General features: G+C 41.8%; 1 protein-coding gene across 1 annotated transcript; it reads left to right on the top strand.

Annotated features, from left to right (window-relative positions):
• The first annotated feature begins 1,935 nt into the window (after positions 1–1,935).
• rtbdn (retbindin) lies at positions 1,936–15,889 on the top strand. The gene is made up of 6 exons (XM_083930693.1): positions 1,936–2,024; positions 3,939–4,100; positions 4,206–4,305; positions 6,078–6,206; positions 7,412–7,508; positions 15,407–15,889. Exons 2-6 carry the CDS (start codon positions 3,941–3,943, stop codon positions 15,761–15,763), a joined length of 843 nt encoding a protein of 280 aa, XP_083786819.1. The 5' UTR covers positions 1,936–2,024; positions 3,939–3,940; the 3' UTR covers positions 15,764–15,889.
• Positions 15,890–25,723: the final 9,834 nt, after the last annotated feature.

Below are 25,723 nucleotides of genomic sequence, written 5' to 3' on the forward strand. Positions count from 1 at the left end.
TAAAATATTTAATATTTACCAACTTTTTAAGATGTAGGCTACCCTTGGCTGCAAATAGGTTAGTGGAACAAAAATTAAAGATACTAACAGGCGAAATTAATGTCTGTAAGTTAATGAGTCAACAAGGATGGGTGACACTGTATGCCAGCTGAGGACCAGCCTAAGGCCCAAGCACAGGCAGTGACCCAACCCTGTTAAATGAGAACGACAACAAGAGTACACAGAGAGCAGCGATGGCCTGCTTTGTCCTCCCTCTCTCTCTCTGTTCCCTGAATAGCTCTCACACAAAGGATATCGTTATTCCTCCTCTAATTACCAGATGGAGAGCTGTTTTTCTGCCTCTCGCTCCTCTGCTCTCACCCCTAGAAATAAAGTGTTCTGGGGTGACGACCCTCAGCCGTTATGAAACAGTCTGGTGGACAACGGGGCCCTCATTTCCTCCTCTAACTATATGAATCTGATTGTACGATCCACTGAGACCGTGTCAATCTGGGTATTTGTGATGGCCAATCTGCCTCGTCCCTTCCTGTCCCTGCGTGGTTGCATGTCACCGACTTCACAGTCCTGGTTTTAAGCAGACGTATCTAGGCCACAAGACACTCTCCATCTGCTATTCTGTGGCCAAAAGCCTTGGGAGGTCACTCAGGGAGGGAGAGAGAGCGAGAGAGAGAGAGAGAGAGAGAAAGATAGAGAGAGAGAAAGATAGAGAGAGAGAGAGACAAACCAAGCCAAGCCAGGGATTAGGCTGGTACGCCAGGTCCAAGGGGAGGTGAGATTAAAAACCAGGAGCTATATTACACACATGGTGGAAAAACACACTGGCTGGCTGCCCTCCTGTTTCCATACAACCCCATTCACACCATATACTTTAAGGGCTGTCTTTGAGCAAATAGTTGGAAATAATAATAAGCTTTAAGGGATTAGACCTTTTGTTAGCATTAGTGGAAAGGTCACCAGCTCTGCATCCATAGACACAGGCAAAAAAACAACAACTTCCATCCAGAAATCTAGGCTGAACTAAACTCTGTCTTTATGATAAAAGAAAGGCTGTTGCAACATGCAGCAGCTTCCCTGTGAGTTCACGGTATTTTGTTCTGCAGAGATTTGTGTTTCCTGTCCTCAGCATATCATGCAGTATTAAATCTCTGCTATACCCTCCACTAACCCTGTCATCTGGAAAAAGCCCTGACCTCAGTGTGTGTGTGTGTGTGTGTGTGTGTGTCAGATAGAGGACAGGTGTGACTCAGCAGCACCTGTGAATGATCAAGGGTAACACATCCCTTATAGGGTTGGTTTTGCCTTTGAAAAATTGCAATTTTGCAACATTGCTTGGACTAACTCTGGTGGAAGGAAGGCTGTCAACAAGGAGGATTTGGTAAACATCTCATTGGGGGATTAACAAGGAGGGAGTATTTTCTGTGTGTGTGTGCGTGTGTGTGTGTGTGTGTGTGGGGGGGGGGGGGGGGGGGACGAGTTGCCTGGTGGAAGGGACTGAAATGTCCTTCATGTAAACCGGTGACAAAGTGGCGAGCAGCGGCCCCCGGGAAGCAGAGATCATTGCCAGCACAGTGAGAGAGAAAGAGAGAGAGAGAGAGGGAGGGAGAGAGAGAGGGAGAGAGAGAGAGAGAGAGAGAGAGGGGGGGGGGGGGGGAGAGAGAGGGAGAGGGGGAGAGAGAGAGAGAAGGAGAGGGGGAGAGAGAGAGAGAGAGAGAGAGAGAGAGAGAGAGAGAGAGAGAGAGGGGGGGGGGGGGAGAGAGAGGGAGAGGGGGAGAGAGAGAGAGAAGGAGAGGGGGAGAGAGAGAGAGAGAGAGAGAGAGAGAGAGAGAGAGAGAGAGAGAGAGAGAGAGAGAGAGGAGAGGGAGAGGGGGGGGGGGGAGGAGGAGGAGACCTCAGCACCGTCAACCACGCATAGTCGCTGGATCTACAGCGACACACCGGAGAGACACGGAGAAATCAGTCACCAACAGAAGAGCATAGAAAGAGAAGAAACTAGTCCGCACGGAGCATCCATACCCCACCGACAGGTAAGGAGAAATAAATACACGACGGTCCAAACTGCTCTTGATTCATTGGACAGAGTAATATTTAGAGGGATCTGAACATTGCCCTACAGATTTATTCATTTCAAACATGCTCTGCTACGGCACATGCAACACAAATACCATAAAGTGCCTTAAGGTCAGTGTGAACTCGCTACTGTCGGATTTGGATATTTTTCCAAGTGTTGTTGAGAAAACTGTTTGATTACAGCTGTTTAAGTTGCTTTTGTTAACATCCTCATCTTGTATTGGGGCTGGGCATATGAAGAAATATTATATCCTGATATAGGTCATGTCATGTACCGATATGTATCACGATATAGCAGGTTTTCTAGAAATTCAGTAAATTAATTGTATATATGAAATAACCACCATATGTTAGAGCTTGTTTTGGTTCATTTATTACCAACTGTATAATGGACAAAACACATTACTGTAGATTTTCTGGTTTTGAGTATGTGCTTGTTATTATAAATAAGGAGGTAATAGTATATTATGTTATATACTTTGAAAGGTGATAAATGATCAAATTGAATTATCACCCAGCCCAAGTTCCTAATATGTTGTAAATGATAAAGGCTTCCTTTGTTCCGCGCTGTGTCCAGAAATACAGTTTACTGATAAGATGAAGTTGCTTTGTTTTCTTTTTCTCTTTCAAGGTTACTTCAGCTGCTTCACATTTAACAACTTAGCATTTCAATGGTAGCATATTTTTGAAAATGCACTACATAGGAAATTGATGGAAGAGGGGAGTAAACCAATGCGTCAATATTTTTCCATATTTTTCTCCTTTTTTTTTACTGTCTATCTTTGTTGTGTAAAATCAGTCAACAGATTTATTTAATTAGTGTAATGTAAGCTACACATAGGCCAGCCGCTTGTCAGATTAAACAACCACGCATGTCATCCATCTCAGCATGGTGCCTCAGTCTCGCCTAATTAGGCTCACCCTGTCTACTAGGTCACCGCATGTAGAGCACGCATGGAGCTAAACTGCCTGCCCGGATGTCTCACACACTATAACTCACTATTTACCATGATGATTGAAACTAGGAGGCATCTGAATAACTGTAAATAATGGGAAATTCTGGCATAAAAATCATCTTTTTCGGCACTTACATATATCAAATAAGCCCCTGAGACAGTTTTTTTCATGTATTAACTATTAACGGAGATATCCGGTAAAGTCACTAACAGCCGGACCTGGCCAACACGGATTAGTTTTGGGAAGCACGGTGAAGGCATTAAAATGTCTTTTTTAACCACTAATACTGCTGAAAATAACACAAACCTCTGCAGTAGCATGAGAAGAGTCCCTACACAGAAAACAAAGCACCAACAACGTAGTTAGTGAACCCAGAGTTTATTAAAAGAGTGTTTTAAAGACTTACCTGCTGGCCCCTGTACCAGCTCCTCTCATAGTAAAGTCCATTCAAGTGGATTACCAACGTCAATCCCAAAGGAAGGAGCCCATTGGTGCTTTGTTTCCTGTGTGGGGACTCTTCTCATGCTGCTGCAGAGGTTTGCTGTTGTTTTGAGCAGTATTAGTGGTTAAAAAAGACTTTTGAATGCCTTCACTGTACTGCCCCGAGCTAATCACCGTTAGCCAAGTCCTGTTGTAAGTGACTCTCCAGGATTTCTCCGTTAATAGTTGTTTCAAGAAAAAAACAGCTTATTTGATGTATCTAAAGACCATTCCAAGATTTTACGCCAGATTTACATTGAACTTGGTATCGATATCAGTTATTTCTTGTGTGGACAAATGCATTATAGGCCTGTAGTATCCCACTAGATTGTGTGTGCATGTCTTTACCTGTAGGTGATTCAGGTGAGAAGTTATGTTTTGTCTGTAGCTGTCCAATGTGCTGAACTCTTTTCTTGACTTGTTTGTTGCTGTAGAGATGGCTGTCACCGCTCGCCCTCTGCTATTGATTTGCGCCTTTTTGTCGACTGCACTGATCGACAGAGCCCGCTCAGAGGGGGTGTGTCTTCAAGATGGCAAGCACAAGGCCACGCCTGGCCCAGAGCCACACCTGAGGGAGTGTGGGCTATATGCTGACAGTGAGTGACCGTGTTTGTCTTGGAACCCTGCATGTTTAATGATGTTAAGACAACCTGTGATGAAAATATCAAACTGAAATGCTTTCCTGTGCTTGCTGCTGACAGATAGCTGCTGCAGAGAAGAAGACATCCAGGATATCTCCCATGTTCCCTCTGCTAGTAATAAGAATGACCCGTGGGACAAGTGTGGGTCTCTGAGCTCTGAGTAAGTCATGCCCAGTAGATATCACTCTGATCCAGAGTCTTCACCTTCACCTTCTAGTGCCGGTAACCAATGTCTTATTACTTCTCTATTCTCGTTTGTGAAGGGTGTCACTCATAGTGTTAAACCCACAGAGGATTATCACTCTGCAGTTGACCTCAGCTCTACAGAGCATTATAGTCTCTATCCAGACCATCCTCGCCAGGAAAACCTCCGTATAGGTGGATTGTTCAAGCAGCTTATATGGATCCATATTTACATTTACACTTAGGCGGTGACCTCTAGCTGCAGTAGTGATTATTTAGGGAGCAGAGAAGGAAGTAAGGTGATGTAGTCAAAGATTGTGTATACTAAAGATAGCGCATTTCAAGCTGTGCCAATGGTATTAACTGCATAGACTTCCTGTCTGCCTAGTGGGTATGGCCTCGTTTGAAATTCTAATGAACGTTACACTGCTAACAGCAATATCTGTCATTACAAAACCTATTTATAGGAGTGTTTGCAAACATTAGTTGATGTTAGTTTAGCTGTGTTCACAGATCTTATGAGAGTCTGTTGCTGAGACAGAAACTTAGTAAGTTCTCCTGATTTGTCTGTCTGAAAAATGCCCCTTCAGTGTCAGAATGTTCAGAAAAATGGGTCCAATATTTACTTCACTTGACTATGGGGCGAAGGCATCAGTCATAATCTGTGTTCACGTTAACTTCCCCCATTGAACAGATACAGGAAAGTACTCGTTGAGTGCATCGTCTCGCTTCTAAAACCTCTCTGATGTAGTATAAGAGCCCCAAACTCAGCATAGCCAGGAAGGTCAGGGGGGATTGGTCCAACAAAGAGGACGTTCACACCTGGTGTTTGTGTCCCGTGTAGATCCAATTTTTTTTGAGTTTTACTTTGTTATGGGCTTTGGTCCATGGCGTTTCTACATCTCTGACTCATTTCAATCCAATCCATTATCTTTTCATAACCCTACAAAGTAGTTATGTTGCCCAAACTTAAATAGTTGTATTTCACAATGTTAATTATGTTTAAAACTGTGAAGGTGAAGATAACATGTTACTGTCACATGTGTGTGCTGCCAGCCTGCGGGCATTTCGCAATGTTAAATAGAACAGGGATGTCGTCTTGGAAGTAATTGGAAATCGACTCATTGGTTTCGTTTTATGGCCAGCAACTTTACTTTTACGGTCCCATCTTCTTTTTTAGGAAAAAAAGCTCTACAAATCTACTGTATTCTTTCTACCCTGAACCAGACAGCTTGGTATTTCCCTCAGGAGTTGGTGGAGACCAAAAAAAGAACTAAAAGAAAGTGAATAGTGGTCTTATATTGGTTATTTGGCCAGAAAAACAATGGCAAACAAATGCTAATGGTGATCTATGTCTGATAAATGTGTAAATAGGAAACTGTCAGTGTACAGAGTTACAGTTTGTTTCCATTGCCCCCAAAAGGCCAAAAACATCAGTTATTGCAGGTTTGAGTGTAAGATACTTTTTTCACAAAGCTATATTGAGTAAAAGATTTAAATCCATAACAGAAAATAACCAAGAATTTATAAAGGTCTCTGGAATAAACAATAAAACCTGCCAGTGGATAATGGTTCCAATGACAACTCTTAGACAGACATTCACACAAGGGATTAGAGATATTAAACAGGGTACCAATACTAATATCAACTACTATGTCATGCCGCCTTTACCTGCCCTCCCCAGGTCAATAAAGGTTTAAATACAGATGTCATCATGTTAGGGAAAACTGGTCCCCTCTCTCTCCTCAGGTGTGAAGGCTTCCTGAAGCGTGTGTCATGTTTTTACCGCTGCTCCCCTGATGCCGCGCGTTGGCCTCACCCCCACCGCCGCTCCTACATCCAGGCCGTGCCGCTCTGCCACAGCTTCTGCCGTGATTGGTGAGGATGCCTAACACATTGTCAGTCACATCTAAATCAAAATCAGTATCTGTCCCCCTTCACCTATAAGGCTGTCAGGCTGAGAGATTACCAGCCAGTGAAACAACGGCGTACTGTGCCATCTATGCTAAGACAAAGTGTCCAATAAACAGCATAAAACAGCATGGCACAGGGAAGACCAAGGCTACATATATAATATTCCTCTCTTATAAAGAAGGGTTCAAAATCAGCCAGGGGATTCCTAGACCAATGAGGAGCAGCTTCATGCCATGGTGGCTTTGTTAAAAACACTAGCAGTAGTTGTTGAAAATTGCCTAGTATACTTTTCTATAATTAAATATGAGGTGCATGTATTGTATTTACAGTGTGCATAATTAAAGGAGCAGTTCAATATTTTGAATACTTCTCTAGCCAAGAATTTGTAGCAGCCCATTACCAGGACGTCAAATACCGCCATTTTGTCACCACCGCCTGGTGCGTGTGTGCCAAGAGCAACAGGCTTTCAACTGTAAACCTGTCCACCGTGATATTAGACGCTCAGAGCAAGTACTCCATGCAGGATTACGACCACCAAACTCCACATAAAGAGGCAGGTTGGGGTGGTGGGTGGGTCAAACCCACGCAGGAGGCTGCGCTTCGTGGCTGTTTGTGACTAGTTTGGATGAAGACAGGTTGTTTGATGAGATTATTGATACCGCTCTCATGGCTGTACAAAATATAATAAAGCAACACGTTATGGTTTTACAGAGAGTTATGCTGACAACAAAACTACAGGAAGTTACTAGGCCCTGCCAAGAAATCGTTGGGCACTTCTTCCACTAAAACAGTGAATTGTTTTTTTACGCTTCAGTTTTTGTAGTGATGCTTCACAGTTGCTGGTAGGTGGATTTTATCATGCCAGCTGCTGTATCCCCCTGTTTTCTGTTTTTATGCTAAACTAAGCGATGCTAACAGGCAGTTGATCATAGCTTCATAATTAGCATACTGATGTGAGAGTGGTATCGATCTTCTCATTTAACTCTCAGTAAATGATTAAGCGTACTTGCCAAAATGTTGAACTGTTCCTTTAAAGAAAGGCTGCCCCTCAGTCCTCTGGTAGGCCTGTTCAACATGAATATCAGGAGAAAATATTCAAATGAGAGAATGACAGTTAAATGTTTTGCCATTTCAGATATTCCATTGAGAATTCACATGCCTTTTTTCAGGTTTGATGCTTGCAGGATGGAAATGACCTGTGCTCGCAACTGGGCCAGAGACCCCAGGGGACAGAACTGCACTGGAACCTGTGTTCAGTATCAGCAGGTAGGCTGTGATCTGGCACATCTGTGATTGGCTTACATAACCTGGGAACTTGCGGGGGTTTGCCATCAGTAGAAATCAGACAGATTAAGTGTTTTTGGACACAGTAGCATCACTAGCAACGGTCTCTCCTGCACAGACACACAGACTGAAATTTGGTACAGATATTCATGTCCCCCTGAGGATGAATTGTAATAAATTTGGTTATCCCTCAACTTTTTATCTTTGTCCAATATTTTGGTTTATGACCAAATACCAGCAAAACGAATGACATTTCCATCAGCCTCATCTGTACATTGTATTTAGTGCTAATTAGCAATGTTAGCATGTTAAACTAAAATCAACTAAAGACTAGATCAAACTGCAAGACAAACACGGACAGCGGCCACATGGATATGGAAACTGTGAACTGGCCTTTAGATGGTCAACAAAAAGACTGTAGGCAATAATAGAGATGCATGTAGCTTCTGGCTCTGGAAAGTGACCTTGGTAAACATTTTCCTAATGAGTTTATGGTCTCAATCACTTGTCTATAATACATCATAATGTTCATTTAGTAAATAATGGTCCGATTTATAGTCAAATAGATAATAAAGCAGGGTATGTTTTGGGGCGTGGTTACCTTGTGATTGACAGATCAGCATGCTAGCGACAGAATAGCGGTCTAGCAATGCGTATCCACGGCACTATGTAGGCTACATTAAAATAGCTATGAACTTCTTTTTAGGTGTTGTCTGTATTAAGTCTGAGGACCTTGCCTCTTCTAAAAATATTTTGTTCAGGGTGGTTGCACCTTGCTAACAAAGCTAGCACTAGGTGGTAATGCGAGCAAGAGAAACTGCCAATGTTCATCTGCTTATTTGTAACTGAACGCTCGGACAGTACATGCAGATGAACAGCACCAGTACCCAGAGCTCACCGGCTCACCTGCTGCCAATAGTCAGGCGGTTGAAAATTGCTCTCTTTAGCGTTTAGCTTAGCGCAGATCCACACTGGCTTAACGTTCAGTTGTGGCCTCTATGGTCATGTCTCGCTTCAAGAAACCAACATGATAGCATTGTGAGCATGTTGCCATGCTGGTAGTCTTTTCCACACAGTTAAGAAGAGTTTCAAATAGAATAGGTGAAACGTTAAACTGTAACAAGCTCTGCATTATGTGAGCAGAGTACAGTCACACCGTAGCTGGGATTTTTCTGACCAGCGCAGGAAGTGTCAGAGGTTTGAATACTATTGACGGACCTCAAGGTTTGTCCCTTGAGCCATGTGCTGCAGGTAGAAGGTCAGATACTGTGTCACAGCACAGTCTGTGTGTCGGGAGTGAGTGTGCTGTAAACGAAGGGTTAACAGTGCAGGGCAGCGCTGTGGGCTGAAGCATGAAAAGGTTCGGTCCTGCTTCAGTAGGCAGAGGCCAGCTGGGTGCTTTAAAAAGAGGCAGAGTTACCGAGTGGCAGACCAACTGTCACACACCACATGTCATGACACGCTGTCTATCTATCTATCTTTCTATCTATCTATCTATCTATCTATCTATCTATCTATCTATCTATCTATCTATCTATCTATCTATCTATCTATCTATCTATCTATCTATCTATCTATCTAATGTATTTGTCCATCTATCTATCATCTATCTATCATCTATCTATCAATCTATCTATCTATCTATCTAATGTATTCGTCTATCTATCTACCTATATATATTATGTGTCCTTTCTTCTCTCCTTCCTGTTTTCCCTCTTTTGTCATTCTCTCTCTCACACAAAAAGGGAGAGACACACATCCCCAGAAGTCAGAGTTATTACTGTAAGGCTCTCCAGTGTATCTTGGATGAAATATTACTGGATATGACAGATTTCTAGTGAGAGAGATAATACAAAGGGATGATGTCTGAGTGTGTGTGTGTGTGTGTGTGTGTGTGTGTGTGTGTGTGTGTGTGTGTGTGTGTGTGTGTGTGTGTGTGTGTGTGTGTGTGTGTGTGTGTGTGTGTGTGTGTGTGTGTGTGTGTGTGTGTGTGTGTGTGTGTGTGTATTTCAGTGCTGTTTGTGTTTTTATTGGCCCTTTTTATTGTAGGGCGCCACTAATGACACAAATCAGGCTCCAATAATTGTGAGTAGCTCTCAACACAGTGGTTAAAACTGCTCCTGAACACAGAGAAATGAGTCGCCGCATTCACCACATTCAACAATTTAACAATTCAGCCCTCTCAGAGAGACTGCAAACAAGTGCCTGCCTATCGCAACATCTTTGGAGGTCACAGCAGTAAAGCTTCATTTTGTTTTCTCTTCAGTCGGCAGAGATGGGATTTCACAGTGGGTCTCCTCGTGGTCTGAGCTTGCGGCACTTTTGTCCACCTTAGGGATGAGATGTGCTGCACAGGAAGGCAAAACTGCAAGCTGCACAGGCAGACCTTTTTCTTGAGATTTGTAAGCTTTACATTCAACTCGTATAATCCACAGATTAACGATGAGTTGAGAAAATCCTAAAGCCTTTTTTCAAAATCCTTGGCGGTGTCTCCCTGCTCCTGAAAAGTTCTGCCGATAAAGAGGAACAAAATGCCGGTGTGTGTGTGTGTGTGCATGTGTGCGTGTGTGTGTGTGTGTGTGTTTGTTGCAGAATAAATATGCACAGATACAATGAGGATTTGTAAATGCTGACTGCTGTTGGTGCATAGAAACAAGCTAATGCATGTAAAGACACACACACATACACACACACACACACACACACATTCACTGCCTGCAAAAATCCCTCTGGCACTCTGTGTCTCACTCTGTCTTTGTGCTCATTGGTAACATTATTTGCCAGCCAAGGTCTGATTTATCTCAGCATTAGACACTCTTTCTGTTGCGGATTTTGTGGGAATGAGGTTACTTGTGCAAAGAGTGGCCATGTCTGTGCTGGGCACTGGCACAACGATTGAGCGGGGGCATCTGTGGACCACGTAGAGTGGATACATTGTCTCAGGAAGTGGGGAATTATCATACGAGGTTACTGAAGATAACGTGTGCATGGGGTACAGATGAAATACTTAACTGGGTACTTATTTATAGCTATGAGGGAAGAAGTGCAGAGAATAAGGGGGTGACACATTTGCATTAGGGGAAAGTCAATTACTCTGTGCTTCCTAGATATATAATAACTACTACAGGGTACGTACAGGGGATCAATAGGGTTAGCTCATGCGTCATTCTACAGTAGCTTTCCGTTTTTCACTGTTCTATGTTTTTCATTAGCAATGTTATAAGCCACACTACAGCCACTTTTTAAATGGGGTCTGCCTTATTTTACAGCCTGCACACCACAAACACACATGGTAATAGGGTTGTTTCTCACGTTTGTTCAGTGCAGACAAATGTGTTATTTTATGGAAAGCTTGCTTCAGTGTTCTTGACTGTTTACTATCCAAACTAAAGTGAAGTAAGTCCCTCATTAGCTAAGCTACAGAGGTTAGAAATGTTCCAATATCATTTTTTCCTTCCAGATACTGTTCCGATACCTGAACTTGCGCTAACGGCTGAATCTGAATATTGATCCAGTACCAGTGCTTTAAAAATAAATGTATATATTATTATTTGCTGTAATAACCCTCTCTGGGTGTGATAAGATTGCTCTCATTGTAGTCTGGCCCGGATCAGGTTAAACCCTTTGTAAAACATGATCAATTACATACAGAGAATGAATGCCATCGAACTTTCTTTGTTATCTAGTTTTGCAGTCAATCATAACAGAAACATAACATAACTAAACTACTTTAAAGTAGATTTTATAATTAAGAGTTAAATTACGTGCTATCGGATCAGTGCTTAGGCTCATACTCTTCAGGCAGTATCAGGGGCATACTAGTATCCAGGGCTTATCGTATTTGAATGAAATTGTGTCATGATAAAATAATATATTGAAATATTGTGATACACAATTATGTTGTTTAAATTGATAATAACAAGCACATACTAACTCAAATGTCTTAACCTCAAAACTCTGAGTTTGTGTGAATACATGTAGATATATACTCAGCTGTATCATTTTGCACTGAAGTTCTCAATAAAATCAGAGAGTACTCACAATATTCACACAGGAGTATACAAACAGGCTTTACCGTGTGATTATTTACTATATTATAGATATATTTATTTATTGAATTACCAGAAAACACACATCATCATTGACATATGAGATTACCTTTATCAGGATAGAACAGTGGCTCTCAAACTTTGTACATGACGCACCACTTCAGTTAAAATCAGGCCGACACTATTCAGCTACGGACAGGAAGGTTTATTCCTGATCAGAAGATTATTTATTGTTGCCATGCTGTATGAAAGAGAAGCATCAGAAGTGACATGTCAGTGTTTTCAAACCAATCATTTTACCTCCACTCACTCTCTTGCCATCCCAGTTTAGCTCATAATTCGGTTTTAATAACGTAACTAAACTATTTGATCAAACATACCAAGAGGACCCGTCCCAGCCTGGTCCTGGTCCTGGTCCTGGTCCTGGTCCTGGTCCTGGTTCTGGTCCTGGTCCTGGTCCTGGTCCTGGTCCTGGTCCTGGTCCTGGTCCTGGTCCTGGTTCTGGTCCTGGTCCTGGTCCTGGCCCTGGTCCTTGTCCTGGTCCTGGTCCTGGTTCTGGTCCTGGTCCTGGTCCTTGTCCTGGTCCTGGTTCTGGTCCTGGTCCTGGTCCTGGTCCTGGTCCTGGTCCTTGTCCTGGTCCTGGTCCTGGTCCTGGTCCAGTCCCAGACTGGTCAGTTGTGTACATGAACTGATGAAGCCTCTTGGATGAGAGGTGAAACGTCTTCCAAGACAAATAACCAAGTCCAGTTGCTTTTGACTGAAATTGCTTTGGGGATAACGATGACCTGGACACATGAGAACATTCACAGGCCAAGAGGTGTCATTGATTTCCTACCTTCCAGTTACCTTGCCTTCTTAAAACGCGGTTGAGACACTGCAGGTAACCTATCACAGCTAGGGTTGCAAAGGGGCGGCACATTTTTGGTAAATTGCCAGAAAACTTTCCAAAAACCAACATATGACAGGAAATGCTGAACTTATTTTAAATTACATTTCACAAATCTTAAAAGTTTAAGTATTTTCTTAGTGTTATATTAATTTAGTAATTAATGTTTCCTTTTTTTATTTTGGAGATTCCTTCACGTACCACCAGAGAGAGCTTGAGTACCACCAGTGGTACAAGAACCACGGTTTGAGAACCAGTGGGACAGAAGATTTTGTCCATATCTTCCATCCCTACTGGTATCAGAACACAGATACCCTATATTTCCCATAGTCCCCAGCAGTTATATTATGTACACTAAATTAACTATAATGATCAATTGCTAAGTCCTCCTTGATGGTACCTATATTACTTAACTAACCTCTCTTATCTTCTTCTCTGTACTTACATATTTGTCATGGTGTGGTACCCATTAAACATTTCGTTAATAGCCAGTATATACTCAATAATTACACTTTAATCAACTCTACCAACTGCATTTTCATTTTCAAAAAATCTGCTGAATTGCCCTGGCTTCCATAGGTAAGAGTATTTGTTTAATATACTATTATTGTATTATTGGATCATTTCGATTCATTTACATAATGGAATGAAACCTTTTACTAATTCTGATCTTGACCCCTGACCAAATGAATCACTGCTATAAGAAAAATACATCTTTTATTGTGTCACAGATCAGGTCCTGTTTCCTTTTCACACCAGGTGTGATGTTATAGGTTTAAGAGAAGGACAGAATTGAATAAGATAAGGACGGGAAGGACAGAACAGAGCCCCAGGAAATTTTCAGTATCTCACTTATTCGATCACACCATCTCGTCTAAAGCCACTTGTACTGAATTAGCTTTGGCAGCAAACCATGTCTGCCTGGGGAAGGACAGAAGTGTGAGTGTGAGTGTGTGTGTGTGTGTGTGTGTGTGTGTGTGTGTGTGTGTGTGTGTGTGTGTGTGTGTGTGTGTGTGTGTGTGTGTGTGTGTGTGTGTGTGTTGTGTGTGTGTGTGTGTGTGTGTGTGTGTGTGTGTGTGTGTGTGTGTGTGTGTGTGTGTGTGTGTGTGTGTGCGTGTGTGTGTGTGTGTGTGTGTGTGTGTGTGTGTGTGTGTGTGTGCGTGTGGGTCACTGCGATAAGACCTAAGCGCCAGAAAGTATATGTAGTGGAGAGAAATCGCCGTCATCCTCTTTGTCCTTCGAACACGGTAAATATATTACAGCTTCTTCTTCTCTGAGCCCCTGGTGTGACTCAGTCTTAATCCCCCAACAGACAGGAGGATGAAAGGAAGCAGACGTTGGGGTGGGGGTGTGCTACAGAGACACTGGAAGAAGAAGAGAGATTTACAAAGAGTGAGCGCAGCAATAAACAAGAAAAGAAAAGAGGATCAGATATAGCGGAAGTTGGTTAGGGGACAAAATGAGCTACAGTAGGAGACAGGTCGTAATGACCGTCACTAGAGAGAGAATGGGAGCTTAAAGACAGTGTGTGTGTGTGTGTGTGTGTGTGTGTGTGTGTGTGTGTGTGTGTGTGTGTGTGTGTGTGTGTGTGTGTGTGTGTGTGTGTGTGTGTGTGTGTGTGTGTGTGTGTGTGTGTGTGTCAGTCAGTGAAACTTCACTAATTAGCTTCCCCAACTCTTTCTGAGCGTGTAGGCCTACGCCATTTACAGTTAAACTGCTTAAATGTTGAATTGTGGTTTTTGCCGCGTTATGCAAGATCCTTTTTAATCCACACGCATGTCTTATTGGAAAGGAGTGTCACTTTTCACGCTCCAGAAACCATAAAGCTAATTTCAGCAGTAATTGGAGGTTTTCCTCAAAGTAGAACTTTACAAAGACAGAGTGCTGTAATGAATTCCTGTCAGATAGCAAACACTAAATGTGCTGAAAGTGACCTTCCGATTACTTTAGATCTGTCCAAACTAACCAAGGCTTTATAGAATTGTAAAGAAGGTGCAAAGATGAAGTCTTTCAGATACCAGTGTGAGATTTTCAAGGTCATCGTGTGTTATAATTTGCTCTCAAGGCTGTAGGAGACTAGACGTGGTGAGGCGAGGGAGAGAGAGAACGAGAGGCAGACAAAAGGCGTCGGCGTGAACAGCTGCCAGGTGCCTGCAGCCCCCTCTAACACCTGGCACAGGGTGTTTGTTTTCAAGGCTGGTGCTGCCCGTAGAGGCCAAAATCAATTACTCTGATGAATGTTTACAGGCAAAGAAAGGCCTGTTTCAAAAAAATATATATTCAGATAGTGTCCATTTGCTTCAAAGTGCAAAACAAGCACTGAAAAAATGTAGTTATCCCAATTTTACACATCATTAGTGATACTAAAGAGCTATCACTGTATTAGTTCAGTGATGGAAAGTAATTAAGCACATTTTTCAGGCACATGTACACTGAGTATTTCCAATTTCTGCTATTTTCTGCTCCAGTGCATTTCAGGGGGAAATTACTTTTTACTCCACCGTGTAACAAGTACAGTCACGAGCTTCTTTGATTTCAAAACATATTATCAACTTGTAAAATATGAAACATTATTATAGAAGAAAGGCCTTGAATACTCAGGTTGGAGTTGTGCGAGGCTGTACTGGAATAGTGTGGGTCGTCTCTTTGTACTAACAGGGATGATAAAGTTGTAACCTGTCCCACAACAAAACTAACAGAAAAAGGACTGTCATCAGATTGATAAGCAATATATTCTTTGGGATCTTATTATTATTATGACTCCATAATTGACCACTATTCTGCATAATGTGTACTTTTAAGTACATTCTGCTGGTAATATTTGTGTACTTTTAGAATTTTGAATGCTTTTCGACTTTTACTTCATTTACATCATTTTGTCGGAGGAAGAAATCTCTTCACTTCCTGTAAATACTTTGTGTGTTTGTGTCTGTGTGTGACTGTAGATGTACCAGCACGGCAGGGATCTTTGCGAGAGCCTGTGGGGGGACGCCTTCATGACAGTGGAGGATGAGCAGGAGGATGTGGGAGAGGCTGGAGAGGTTGGAGCGGAGGGTAACGTCGGTCGCCCCTGCGGCTGCCTGACCCTCAGTCCCTCGGACAAGGACGTGATCGCCGCCCTCAGAGCCCAGCAGGATGACCCGGAGGAGCTGGATACAACCAAGACCGGCCTGCCTCAGTACCGGGCCCCATGCCAGACCAAGCTGCCCCTGCAGGCCAGGAGCGGCAGGAAGGGGAACTCTGTGCTGCGTAAACGCTCGGTCATAGTGGAAGACGTGGAGGGGAGTGGGAGCGGCCTGTAGAGAGGCCTGGTGAATCATATATGTAGAGATTATTGTCTAGATCCTAATCTATCTCTCTAAATGGAGTTGTAACCTTGCTCCTCTAACTAACCTTACCACACAGACCTAAACTGTCATTCTCATTATCGTCACATTCTACATATTAGCTACGGTTTTAAATAATATATAATATACTTTATCTAGTATAAGATACAATATAAGATAGACTGTCAAGCTTGGATACATTTCCCATAAAGACCAGGGCCTGTATTCCTAAACCATCTGCTCTTCCCACCAGCAGGACTCCTGAACAGCACTAAGAGTTCCTCACTAGAGAGTCCTCTGAAAACCTCTTCACAAAGCTGCTGAGACCAACTTTTACTGGGGAATTGGGAGAAAATCAGGGGTCAACCCCTGTCATCTAACTGTGATTGGCTGTCTTTGGTCTCAGGCTGTTTTGGGTCCCTGTCAGTGAATCAATAGAAGTACTGACGGAGGTATGTTTCCATATCCAAATAAAGAGTTTAAAATCAAATGATTTAACATGAAACAAACAGCAATCTAGACTTCTGACTAGTCCAGTGTATGTGAGGCTGTATGTCAGCCTCTTCCATGTCTGACAGCTTGTTAAAGTGTTGTTCAAAATCATCCCATGGTCTTTTTCGTGTGTTGGACTTTACTACGAGAGGAGCTGGAGCCAGGCCAGTAGATCAATGTTTCAAAACACTCTTTTAATAAACTCAGGGTTCACTAACAACGTTGTTGGTTAAAAAAGCTGTTTTAATGCCTTCACCGTACTGCCCCAAGCTAATCAGTGTTAGCCACGTTCGGCTATTAGCGACTCCTCCGTATTTCTCTGTTAATAGTTGATACATGAAAGAAAAACTTATTTGATGTTTATAATTGCCAAAAAAACAATGGGATGATTTTACGCCAGAATTGCACTCTAACAATCAGCAGGTATCCATGGAAGAAGCCTCGTAATGATCCAGTGAGAGGTGCAAACAACAACAGCTTTAACTTCTTGCCCGACTTGTGCATGAAAGGAAGGACATTGTTCAAGGAAAAATCTATTTCCCTTCCTTAACATGTCTTCTTTCAGACTGGTGAAAAAAAACACAACCAAAATACACAGTTTATTTAACTACACCATTTATCATTAGGCCATTTTTTCAAGAGTTACTCCTAAATTAGCAATTCAGGAGCTACTTTTAGCTTTAAGATGTTTGTGAATCCAGGCCCTCGTCAATTATCTGAACAACCTAAACAAACAGCAATTTAATTAATTTAAAGGCAAAATCCTCAATTCTGAAAGGGCTCCGACTTCAATAATACATATATTGATAACATTGCACAAATGTTTTATTTTCAGCTAACCAGGTGATATATATTTAGTTTTAAATTCAGGTATTTTGATTAACTATGGATGGCTCGGTAAACCACACCACTTACATTATGATATGAGCTGTGTGAAGTCTTGCATATGGGAAATGTAAAGTCCTACAGTGTGATCGCCTGTGATCAATCAAACATGTCATTCCATAACATTAACTAGAGGACTTTTCATGACACTGTTGTAAACGTGATGTACCCTCACCAGTACTTCACCACCCTGCTCTTCTTTTCAATCATCTAGGTGACTCTGATCTGTGCATTAGTCAGTTGTTTAACGCCGATTTTACTGTTGTGATGCCGTACCGTGCAGTCTACATGTCATAAGGTATATGATAGTGGAGAAGGTCACGCCGAGTAATGATAATCATGAATGTAGCTTTCTCTTGGCCTGAGCGTAAGGGATCTGGTATGATAATGACAATGGAGAGGTATGCTTAATACCTGAGGGAAGGTTTAGTATTCAGAAACAAATCTGCCTACCAGAATAAATCCACAGTGGCAGAATTCATACCAGCAAAGGATGTTCTGGTAGTTTGATCACATGCACTGCATCACCAATGTACTGTGGATGTTTCTTTTGTAATTAGGTCACGTATCATTCTAGAGTGAGGCTCTGTTAGATGTAAATGTTTTGTAAAAATGGTGAAAAGATTTGTCCGATTTACGGTAAGCTTGCTGAGATGAGGTGTTTATGTGCTTTACATTCTCAATAAATACAATATTTCTAAATGCCAACGTGAGCCTGTCACAGTTCTTCTGGCTGCAGTTAGAGTGAAATTTGGCGTACAATCCTCCCAGGGTCTTTTTTCGGCAAATACACTCATCAAATAAGCTATCGACATTTTTAACATTTTTTGTGTAAAATTAGCTCGGGGCAGTATGGTGAAGGCATTAAAGTGTCTTTTTTTAACCACTAATCCTGCTGAAAACCACAGCAAACCTCTGCAGCAGCATGAGAAGAGTCTCTACACAGAAAACAAAGCACCAATGGGCTCCTTCCTTTGGGATTGACTTTGGTAATCCACTTGAATGGACTTTACTATGAGAGGAGCTGGTACCTGGGCCAGTAGGTAAGTCTTTAAAACACTCTTTTAATAAACTCTGGGTTCACTAACTACCTTGTTGGTGCTTTGTTTTCTGTGTAGGGACTCTTCTCATGCTGCTGCAGAGGTTTGCTGTTATTTTCAGCAGTATTAGTGGTTAAAAAAGACGTTTTAATGCCTGCACCGTACTGCCCCGAGCTAATCAGTGTTAGCCACATTTGGCTGTTAGCGACTCACCGGGATATCTCTGTTATTAGTTGTTACATGAAAAAAATGATGTGGATGGTTTATTTGATGAGTGTATTTGCCGAAAAAGACTCTAGGATGATTTTACGCTGGGATTTTACTTTAAGTCCCCAAAACAATTTGTATATCCCATCATCAGACAGACACAGAGTAGAGTGCAGTATAGTGGTTCATGTGTTCCCTCACAGCCCTGTCAGATGAAATCAACACCATCAGTCATGTTCCTAATATGTTTGTTTAATTGTATTGTAAACTTTAACACTTAATTATGCTTAATTACACTTGAGTGGTTAGAACATGTTTTCTTTATCGCAAAGAATTGTCAGCAATTAGGTCAGTTTTGCTGGACTTTTTTTGTTTTCATCACTTTGACTGAACTATTTCAACCAATTATCTAATACTTGATTCAATTGTTTTATTTATTTATTTATAACTATTTTACCGTATTTTCAGTTGCCTGTTTCAACTGTTTAAACATACATCAAGCTTACTATTGTAATCCATAACTTTTAGCAAACTATTTTGACTGTGTATCCATTACATTGATATATATTTCAACAAATTATCCGTTACATTTAATTAATTCTTTCATCTTCTCTGCTTGTTAATACTGCCTGGTTTTCACACACTCACCCACAGTTAACCAGACTGCATCAACGTCACATCAATTTGTAATCCTCCTTGGCTGTTGTCTTTTTTTCTCTTACAAATATGTGAATAGTTCCAGGCAGTTTAACAGAGCACAGTGTGCAACATTGTGTGGTTGGGAATCACTGGTGTAATATTATATTCAATTCATTTGTAATGTCAAATCATAATCGAAGATATCTCAGAACATGTTTCAGGTTAGAGCAACAGCCCCTCAGAGTGTCTGTAAATGTCCCTGGCTGTTCCACTTGGCTGCACTGAACAGCATTTGAATTGCATTGAATTGAATGTACTTCTCTTTTATGTATATTGTCATCTATAATTGCAAATATCTATTCTGCATGAACTGCGAAAAGGATTGTTTCAGCCCAACGTCAATGTATTTAACATTCTTTCTTGATCAAAGCGAATCAAATCAAATGAAACCAAACCCAGTGACCCCATACATCAGCACTGAGAAACATTTGACTGCAGACTCAAAACATGGCCTCCCCCTCTCATTAAGGAGCAGACAGTGTCTATGTAATGTCTTCTCACCACTGTCAGCCCCAAATGTAATGATAGCATGGTGAGTGTGTTTACCCTCTTGCCCAGACACTCAGTCTCGCCCTTGCCTGACCATTGCTTTAAGGGAGAAATTCAAATGGTCTTATGTTTAAATAAGTATCAGGACAATTTATTATTCAATAAAGTCTGAGTTTATGATATGGGCCACATTTCAAATAAATGCCTTTTAGGCTTGGAAGGTTGTACATCCTACATCATCTCAGTCCAGCAAATAGACCCTCCCCCATAAACCAAGCCCCATGAATCCTATTAAAAATGAACCAACAATATATTAAGTGAAGATTACTTGGACATTAATCATCTTGGTAATGTGTTTCTCAGTCGAACAGTGTGTGCTCTCTGCAGGTGAAATTTCAGTGAACACGCTGTGCGTCATGTGCATAATGTCACTCACCACTTCACATTTTTCTGCTATTTCTGCACAATGGGGCCCAATGTGTGTGTGTGCGCGCGTGCGTGCGTGCGTGTGTGTATGTGCGTGCGTGCGTGTGTGTATGTGCGTGTGTGTGTGTGTGTGTGTGTAACTTTTGCAGTCCACGTTAGCTGATAATGTGTCCTCTGCATCTTCATCCCAGCAGGCGAGGGCTGGACAGACAGGGTCACAAACAAGTGTCGCTCTGCACCACACACACGTTTGAGCTGATGACTGAGACTATGTGAGCGCTTCAGTGATAAGACAAATCGCAACATAGAACAGATGAGGCTATCTTTTGAATTTGTTTCAGCATCATTCCAGACAATTTGAAACATCTGACCTTTAAAGTCCAAAACACTCTGTCTTTGTTTGTCTCATTCTCACTTGTTCTCTCTCTCTCTCTCTCTCACACACACACACACACAGTACATGAGCAGTAACGTTGCCTCTGTGTGTCGGCCTGGTTTCAGTCACATCTTCTATCTGTGGATTACCTTCACATCAAAGAGGAAACATCCTTATGGATAATTCAGTCCATAAAATAGCCTACAATGGAAAATACAGCACAGTAACTTTAGGGACTGTATAAAAATGATTCTCCATTAAGGGCTGGGCGATAACTCAGTAGGATCATTTATTGTCTTTTCATAGAATAACATTGTGATGAAATCATATCGAGGCACAGTGATTTTCAATGTCACTGACTGAATTGATGATGACACAAATACTAACTCAAAAACCTCTGAAAATCTGATGTCAAATGTTTTGAGGGAATTTCATTTGAAGATTGTGTTTGTTTTATACATCATACTTTTTGTGTGCATGCATGGAAACAACGTATTTAGCTGCAAAACTGCAAAAACTGCAAAAACTTTACTACACTTCAAGAGAAAATACTCTATTTTACTACTATTTTTTATTTGTATTAAGTATTTCATTTACACAGGAGTATACAAAAATAGACTACTTCATGCTATGTATTTATCAGATGACCAGGAAACCTGCTATATCTTGATATATATCGTTATCGAGATATCCCATGATCTATATCAGAATAAAGATTTTGGCCATATTGGCTCACTCTCCCTCCACGCATTTATAAAGATTTTATTTGAAACCTTAATGTGCAATACTCTCCTCCAATATCTTAAAATATCATGACAGTATCAGAACAACTCACCATAATCATTTTAGTTATCACCAAAATAACTAAAAGAGGCACATTTATTAACAAAACTTTGTTTGTAAAATAAAAAATATATACATTTGGGGCAAACATGAAAAAAGTCCCTTGCCATCCATAAGAATTTCAGACCACACTCCCACCAGCAAAGGAAAATATACATAACCCTCCCCATTTTCTGACCCTCCCTCTGTGATAGTTCTCACACAGTCCCTTACTGAAGTCAAATACAAACAGGGGCTGTGCAGCAGTGAAGCAAAAGAATAATGTATGCCCTCTCCCTGCATTAGGGGTGAAGATAGAGAGTTGGTTAAATACATCATCCCATCCCTCCGCAGTAACTCACACAGATGAAAGAGGAATGTTTAATATTCAAACACTGGAGGAATAATTTAAACTTTAATTATTCTATCTAACTGCAATGACAATAACACGATTAGGCCCCTACAGCAGTCCAATTGGCCCTCTACTAACTGATAATGTGTGTGTGTGTGTGTGTGTGTGTGTGTGTGTGTGTGTGTGTGTGTGTGTGTGTGTGTGTGTGTGTGTGTGTGTGTGTGTGTGTGTGTGTGTGTGTGTGTGTGTGTGTGTGTGTGTGTGTGTGTGTGTGTGATCAAAGCAAAGAGAGTGTTTGAAAGTAGGACAGCCATAATTGGTGTTCATGTTTGGGTTCAGCTGCTGTCCTGGTGTCACTCCACTAGATGGAGATGTGCACCAGGCTAAACCCTTCAAAGGACACTATGATTCCCTGGTTTATAGTGTACAGTGTGTATGAGCCTAGACCTGCCTGGGCCACTGCTCTGCTGTAGGATAGGACACATAGATGTCATACTAGAATGTGACCATATTTCAGTATATGCTGTCTAAATGCCAAATCACTGTATATTCAGTTACAGTGTTCACCTGTCACCTCACCCTGATAGATTACTTTTACTGACAGCATTGTGATCCTCCTCAACCGGTGCAGACAGATGTCCGTCCTCCACAGAGCTGGGTCTGTCTGACATTCCTGCCTGTTATAGGGAAGTTTTTCACAACGCCACTGTACTCTATGGGGATATTGTTGGGTCTATGTAAATCATAAACAAGTCATAGAGTGTGGTCTTTACCTACTCTGTAAAGTGTCCTGAGATAACTTTTGTTATGGTTTGGCACTATAAATAAAATTGAATTGAATTGACCAGCTGTGACAATGTGCTGAATTGATAGGAAAGATTATAAATGATTCATGGAGTATTGATTTGTCTAGTTTAATGTATATGAAACCCTTATTATCATCATATACACCATTGAAATAGCCTGAACCATTCATCCACACTTGTGACATTGTTTTGTACTGTACGTAATCAAACTGAACACACATACATATAAATATACGCAACAGGCTGTTATTATCTCACATTCATATGTTTATTTTAATGTTTTAGAACTGCAAAGAACTTTCCTCAAAATATAGGTCTCGTGAAAGAACACCCCCCTTCCCCAAACCAGCCCTATATTAGCCTCTAAAACTAGTGATGCAACTTGCGATCCAACTTCTGTAAGAACCTCAGATGGCCGCGGCAAGGTGGGAGGAATATTCATGGTTCTCGAGAAGATAACAGAAGACCGGAGAGAGGGAGAGATCGAGTGAGAGAGCCAGGCCTGCGTGCGTCTGTGGGAGGGGGAAGGGGGCTCGTGGAGAGGAAAATCAAACCCACCCAGAGCTCTTCATACGTCACCGTTCGCATCACAGATGTTCCCACAGACACTCAGTGTGGGTTGTGGGCCGAGGCGTGTGGAGAGCCAGTATGGCTTCAATTGGCTTGTTTTTTTCTGTCGGAGTTTGTGCGCGCATTACAGTCTATGATTATAATATGTAGGCCTGCTGTGTGCGTAAATGGAGACTTCCACACCGCGGTGATATTCAGGAGTATGCATTTGAGTAGGATGTCAATCAAATGTCTGTGTGATGCCCGAGGGTGCAGGGGACGTGTTTCTGATTTTTGTTACACTTCATCCATGGGTATATAATAGAAAGAAAACATCCTTGCTACTTCAGCCCCACAGCACGTGATACTGACGATTCCTATCATAAACATTTGAAAGAGTTGAATAAGACAAAAACAAACAGGCCCTGAGATGAGTAAAAAAAAAAGATGTACATCCCCTGAAATCTAGGTTTCTTGCTGAAAAGTCAGAGAAAAGGGGAACTTGTGTGGGCGAGCCTGGTTCTGTTTCCACGTGCGTGGCAAAAAATAGAGGAGTTGTTATTGATGGAAATTAGGTTATTTCAATACGTGTCAGGTGAAAAGGGGTTAACCTTTCTCTCCAAAACCGCTCGGTGAGAGTGCGCTCTGAACCGCAGCCCTCACGTCTGCGCCCTTTGAAGTGGTTTTCGTGAGTACCGAGAGAAAGAGAGAGAGATCTTTTCTCAGCCCGTGTCTTGTTTACTTGCACGTCACAGGCTGCTTTAACAGGACAGAAATCCCCCTCAGTTTCCCTGAGACCAGCTTGTGCACGACGTCTCTCTCGGTCACAAAGGCACTGATGGTTTTAATACACTGTTTTATCTGTTTAAGCCCAGGATGGTCCCCTAAGCTAGTCTAGTGCGCAATTAAGTCTCCCTTGCTTCCACCACATCCCCACCTCTTGTTCTCATTGTTCTGTGCATGTGGGCCCCGTGAAAACGTTTAGTGGCCCCTGGTTAATAGCATGAGTGCTTAATGACTCATTCACATCTACTTAACGCGGGACTTTCCCCCATATATCCATCTTTTGAGCCCCCGGTGCCGCACATATTTGGCCTCTGATGCGTCCCACCGGAATGTTGTCCTTGGCAGCGCGCGCATCTCCCTCATCCACACAGATGCTCCGGACGCCCACTCGCGCCTACTGCTCTGCCAAGCGGCGCGGCATCTCGAGACGCCCCCGGCATTCCTGGAGCCACTGTCACTTCCCCTCGTGTGCAATCTTTTAATTAAACTGACACCTCAAATATGTCCTTCGCTACTTTGACGCGTGAGTGGCACCGACAGGTTTCTCCCAACGGATTTAAGAATGTGATGATGGTTTTATCATTCTTATTTGTAATAACCATTAAGTAACTGGCAGCATTTACGCAAGTATTGCCTGCTGAAGTACAATTTTGAGGAACTTGTACTTGAGTATTTGTATTTTATGCTCCTTTATTCTTCTACTACATTTACTTGATAACTTTCATTACTTTACAGATGCAGGTTATAAATTCAACAAATACATCGACAAATACATAATTGTGATATATTATTAAGCTACCTGCAGTATGTAAAGTAGTCGAGCATTGTCTTTACCAGCTGCAACGTTAGTGATATAATAATCTCATATAGTCTATGTGTTATTCAGAAATGTGCCATTCTGCGTATTAAGCAGGGGTGCAGGATTGGGGGGGGGGGGGAGTAAGTGCCCTCACGCAACTCACACCATGGCACCATAAATCACATCTTCATATAGACTCATCATTTCATTCAAAAAGTACTGCACATGGGATCATTTCTTGTGCCCACCTTTCTTGTTTGTTTGTCCTAGCACACAGCCAACAGTGCTTACTTAACTGTTGTATTAGTAAATCATCATTTTATGGGTCCATCCATTCATTTCCATAATAGTGGAGCAGAGCAGTGATGGAATGTGGAGTCGGAAATATATTTGTCAAACATTTGTTCCATCATTTAAATCATTTCTTTTTAGATGTGAATCTAAAATGTGAAGAATGTAAAGTCTGAAAATACATTTGTTCAATTTTGAATAATTTAGGATATATTATTATATATTATCAGGATAACCCCTAGGATAGGCACCCACGATATTAAGAAAGCTACTCTTACTTTTGCTATATCGTGATGCTAATACATACTGCTTTTACTGAAGTAAAGTACCTGCGTATATTCCACCACTGATCATAGGGTCGTGGTTCATGATGGAAAGTGTCTCAAGTGTTCACGTTTTTATCTACTTCCTGCTGTCGTTTAGCAAGTTCAACATCCATCTATCTGTATGATAACACGAGTGTACTTTGCTCCATTCGTGTGTGACGGGCACAAGTTCTGCACTCTAAAGTTGCATAAAAAGAAAAGGATATCCCACCGCCCTCATGAAGCTCGCAGACTTTATGATACAAAAGAAGGAAGAACAGAGATGGAACCAGTTTGAATTACCTGGGCGGGGGTTCCCAGAAATCCTCCCATGTGACGACGCATGTCACCAACATGCCCGTATATGGACAAGCCCGTGCGTAATAATAAGGAAAGGCCTACGTACGCGGGCTACGCTCTGTGCGTAAAAACACTGAGACCTGAATGTGCTTGTGTAAGGGTTCCTCACTGGGTGCTATAGCAACTCTTATTAATACAGTGTTGTAGGAAAGAGAGCTCGTTTGTCCCCACTCCTCCCTGCTGTGTATACGTGCTGCTTGTCTATGTGTAGGATAGGCTGTATAAAACAAACACTCACGTCCAACATTTCAG

Source organism: Echiichthys vipera (assembly GCF_963691815.1).
Source record: "Echiichthys vipera genome assembly, chromosome: 17".
Classification (NCBI taxonomy): Eukaryota; Metazoa; Chordata; class Actinopteri; order Perciformes; family Trachinidae; genus Echiichthys; species Echiichthys vipera.

Excerpts from the sequence above, each read along its gene's own strand:
- rtbdn (XM_083930693.1), top strand. The coding sequence starts at position 3,941 with ATGGCTGTCACCGCTCGCCCTCTGCTATTGATTTGCGCCTTTTTGTCG. Across the intron at positions 4,101-4,205 it reads GTGTGGGCTATATGCTGACA|ATAGCTGCTGCAGAGAAGAA; the intron begins GTGAGTGACCGT and ends TGCTGCTGACAG. Across the intron at positions 7,509-15,406 it reads CCTGTGTTCAGTATCAGCAG|ATGTACCAGCACGGCAGGGA; the intron begins GTAGGCTGTGAT and ends GTGTGACTGTAG.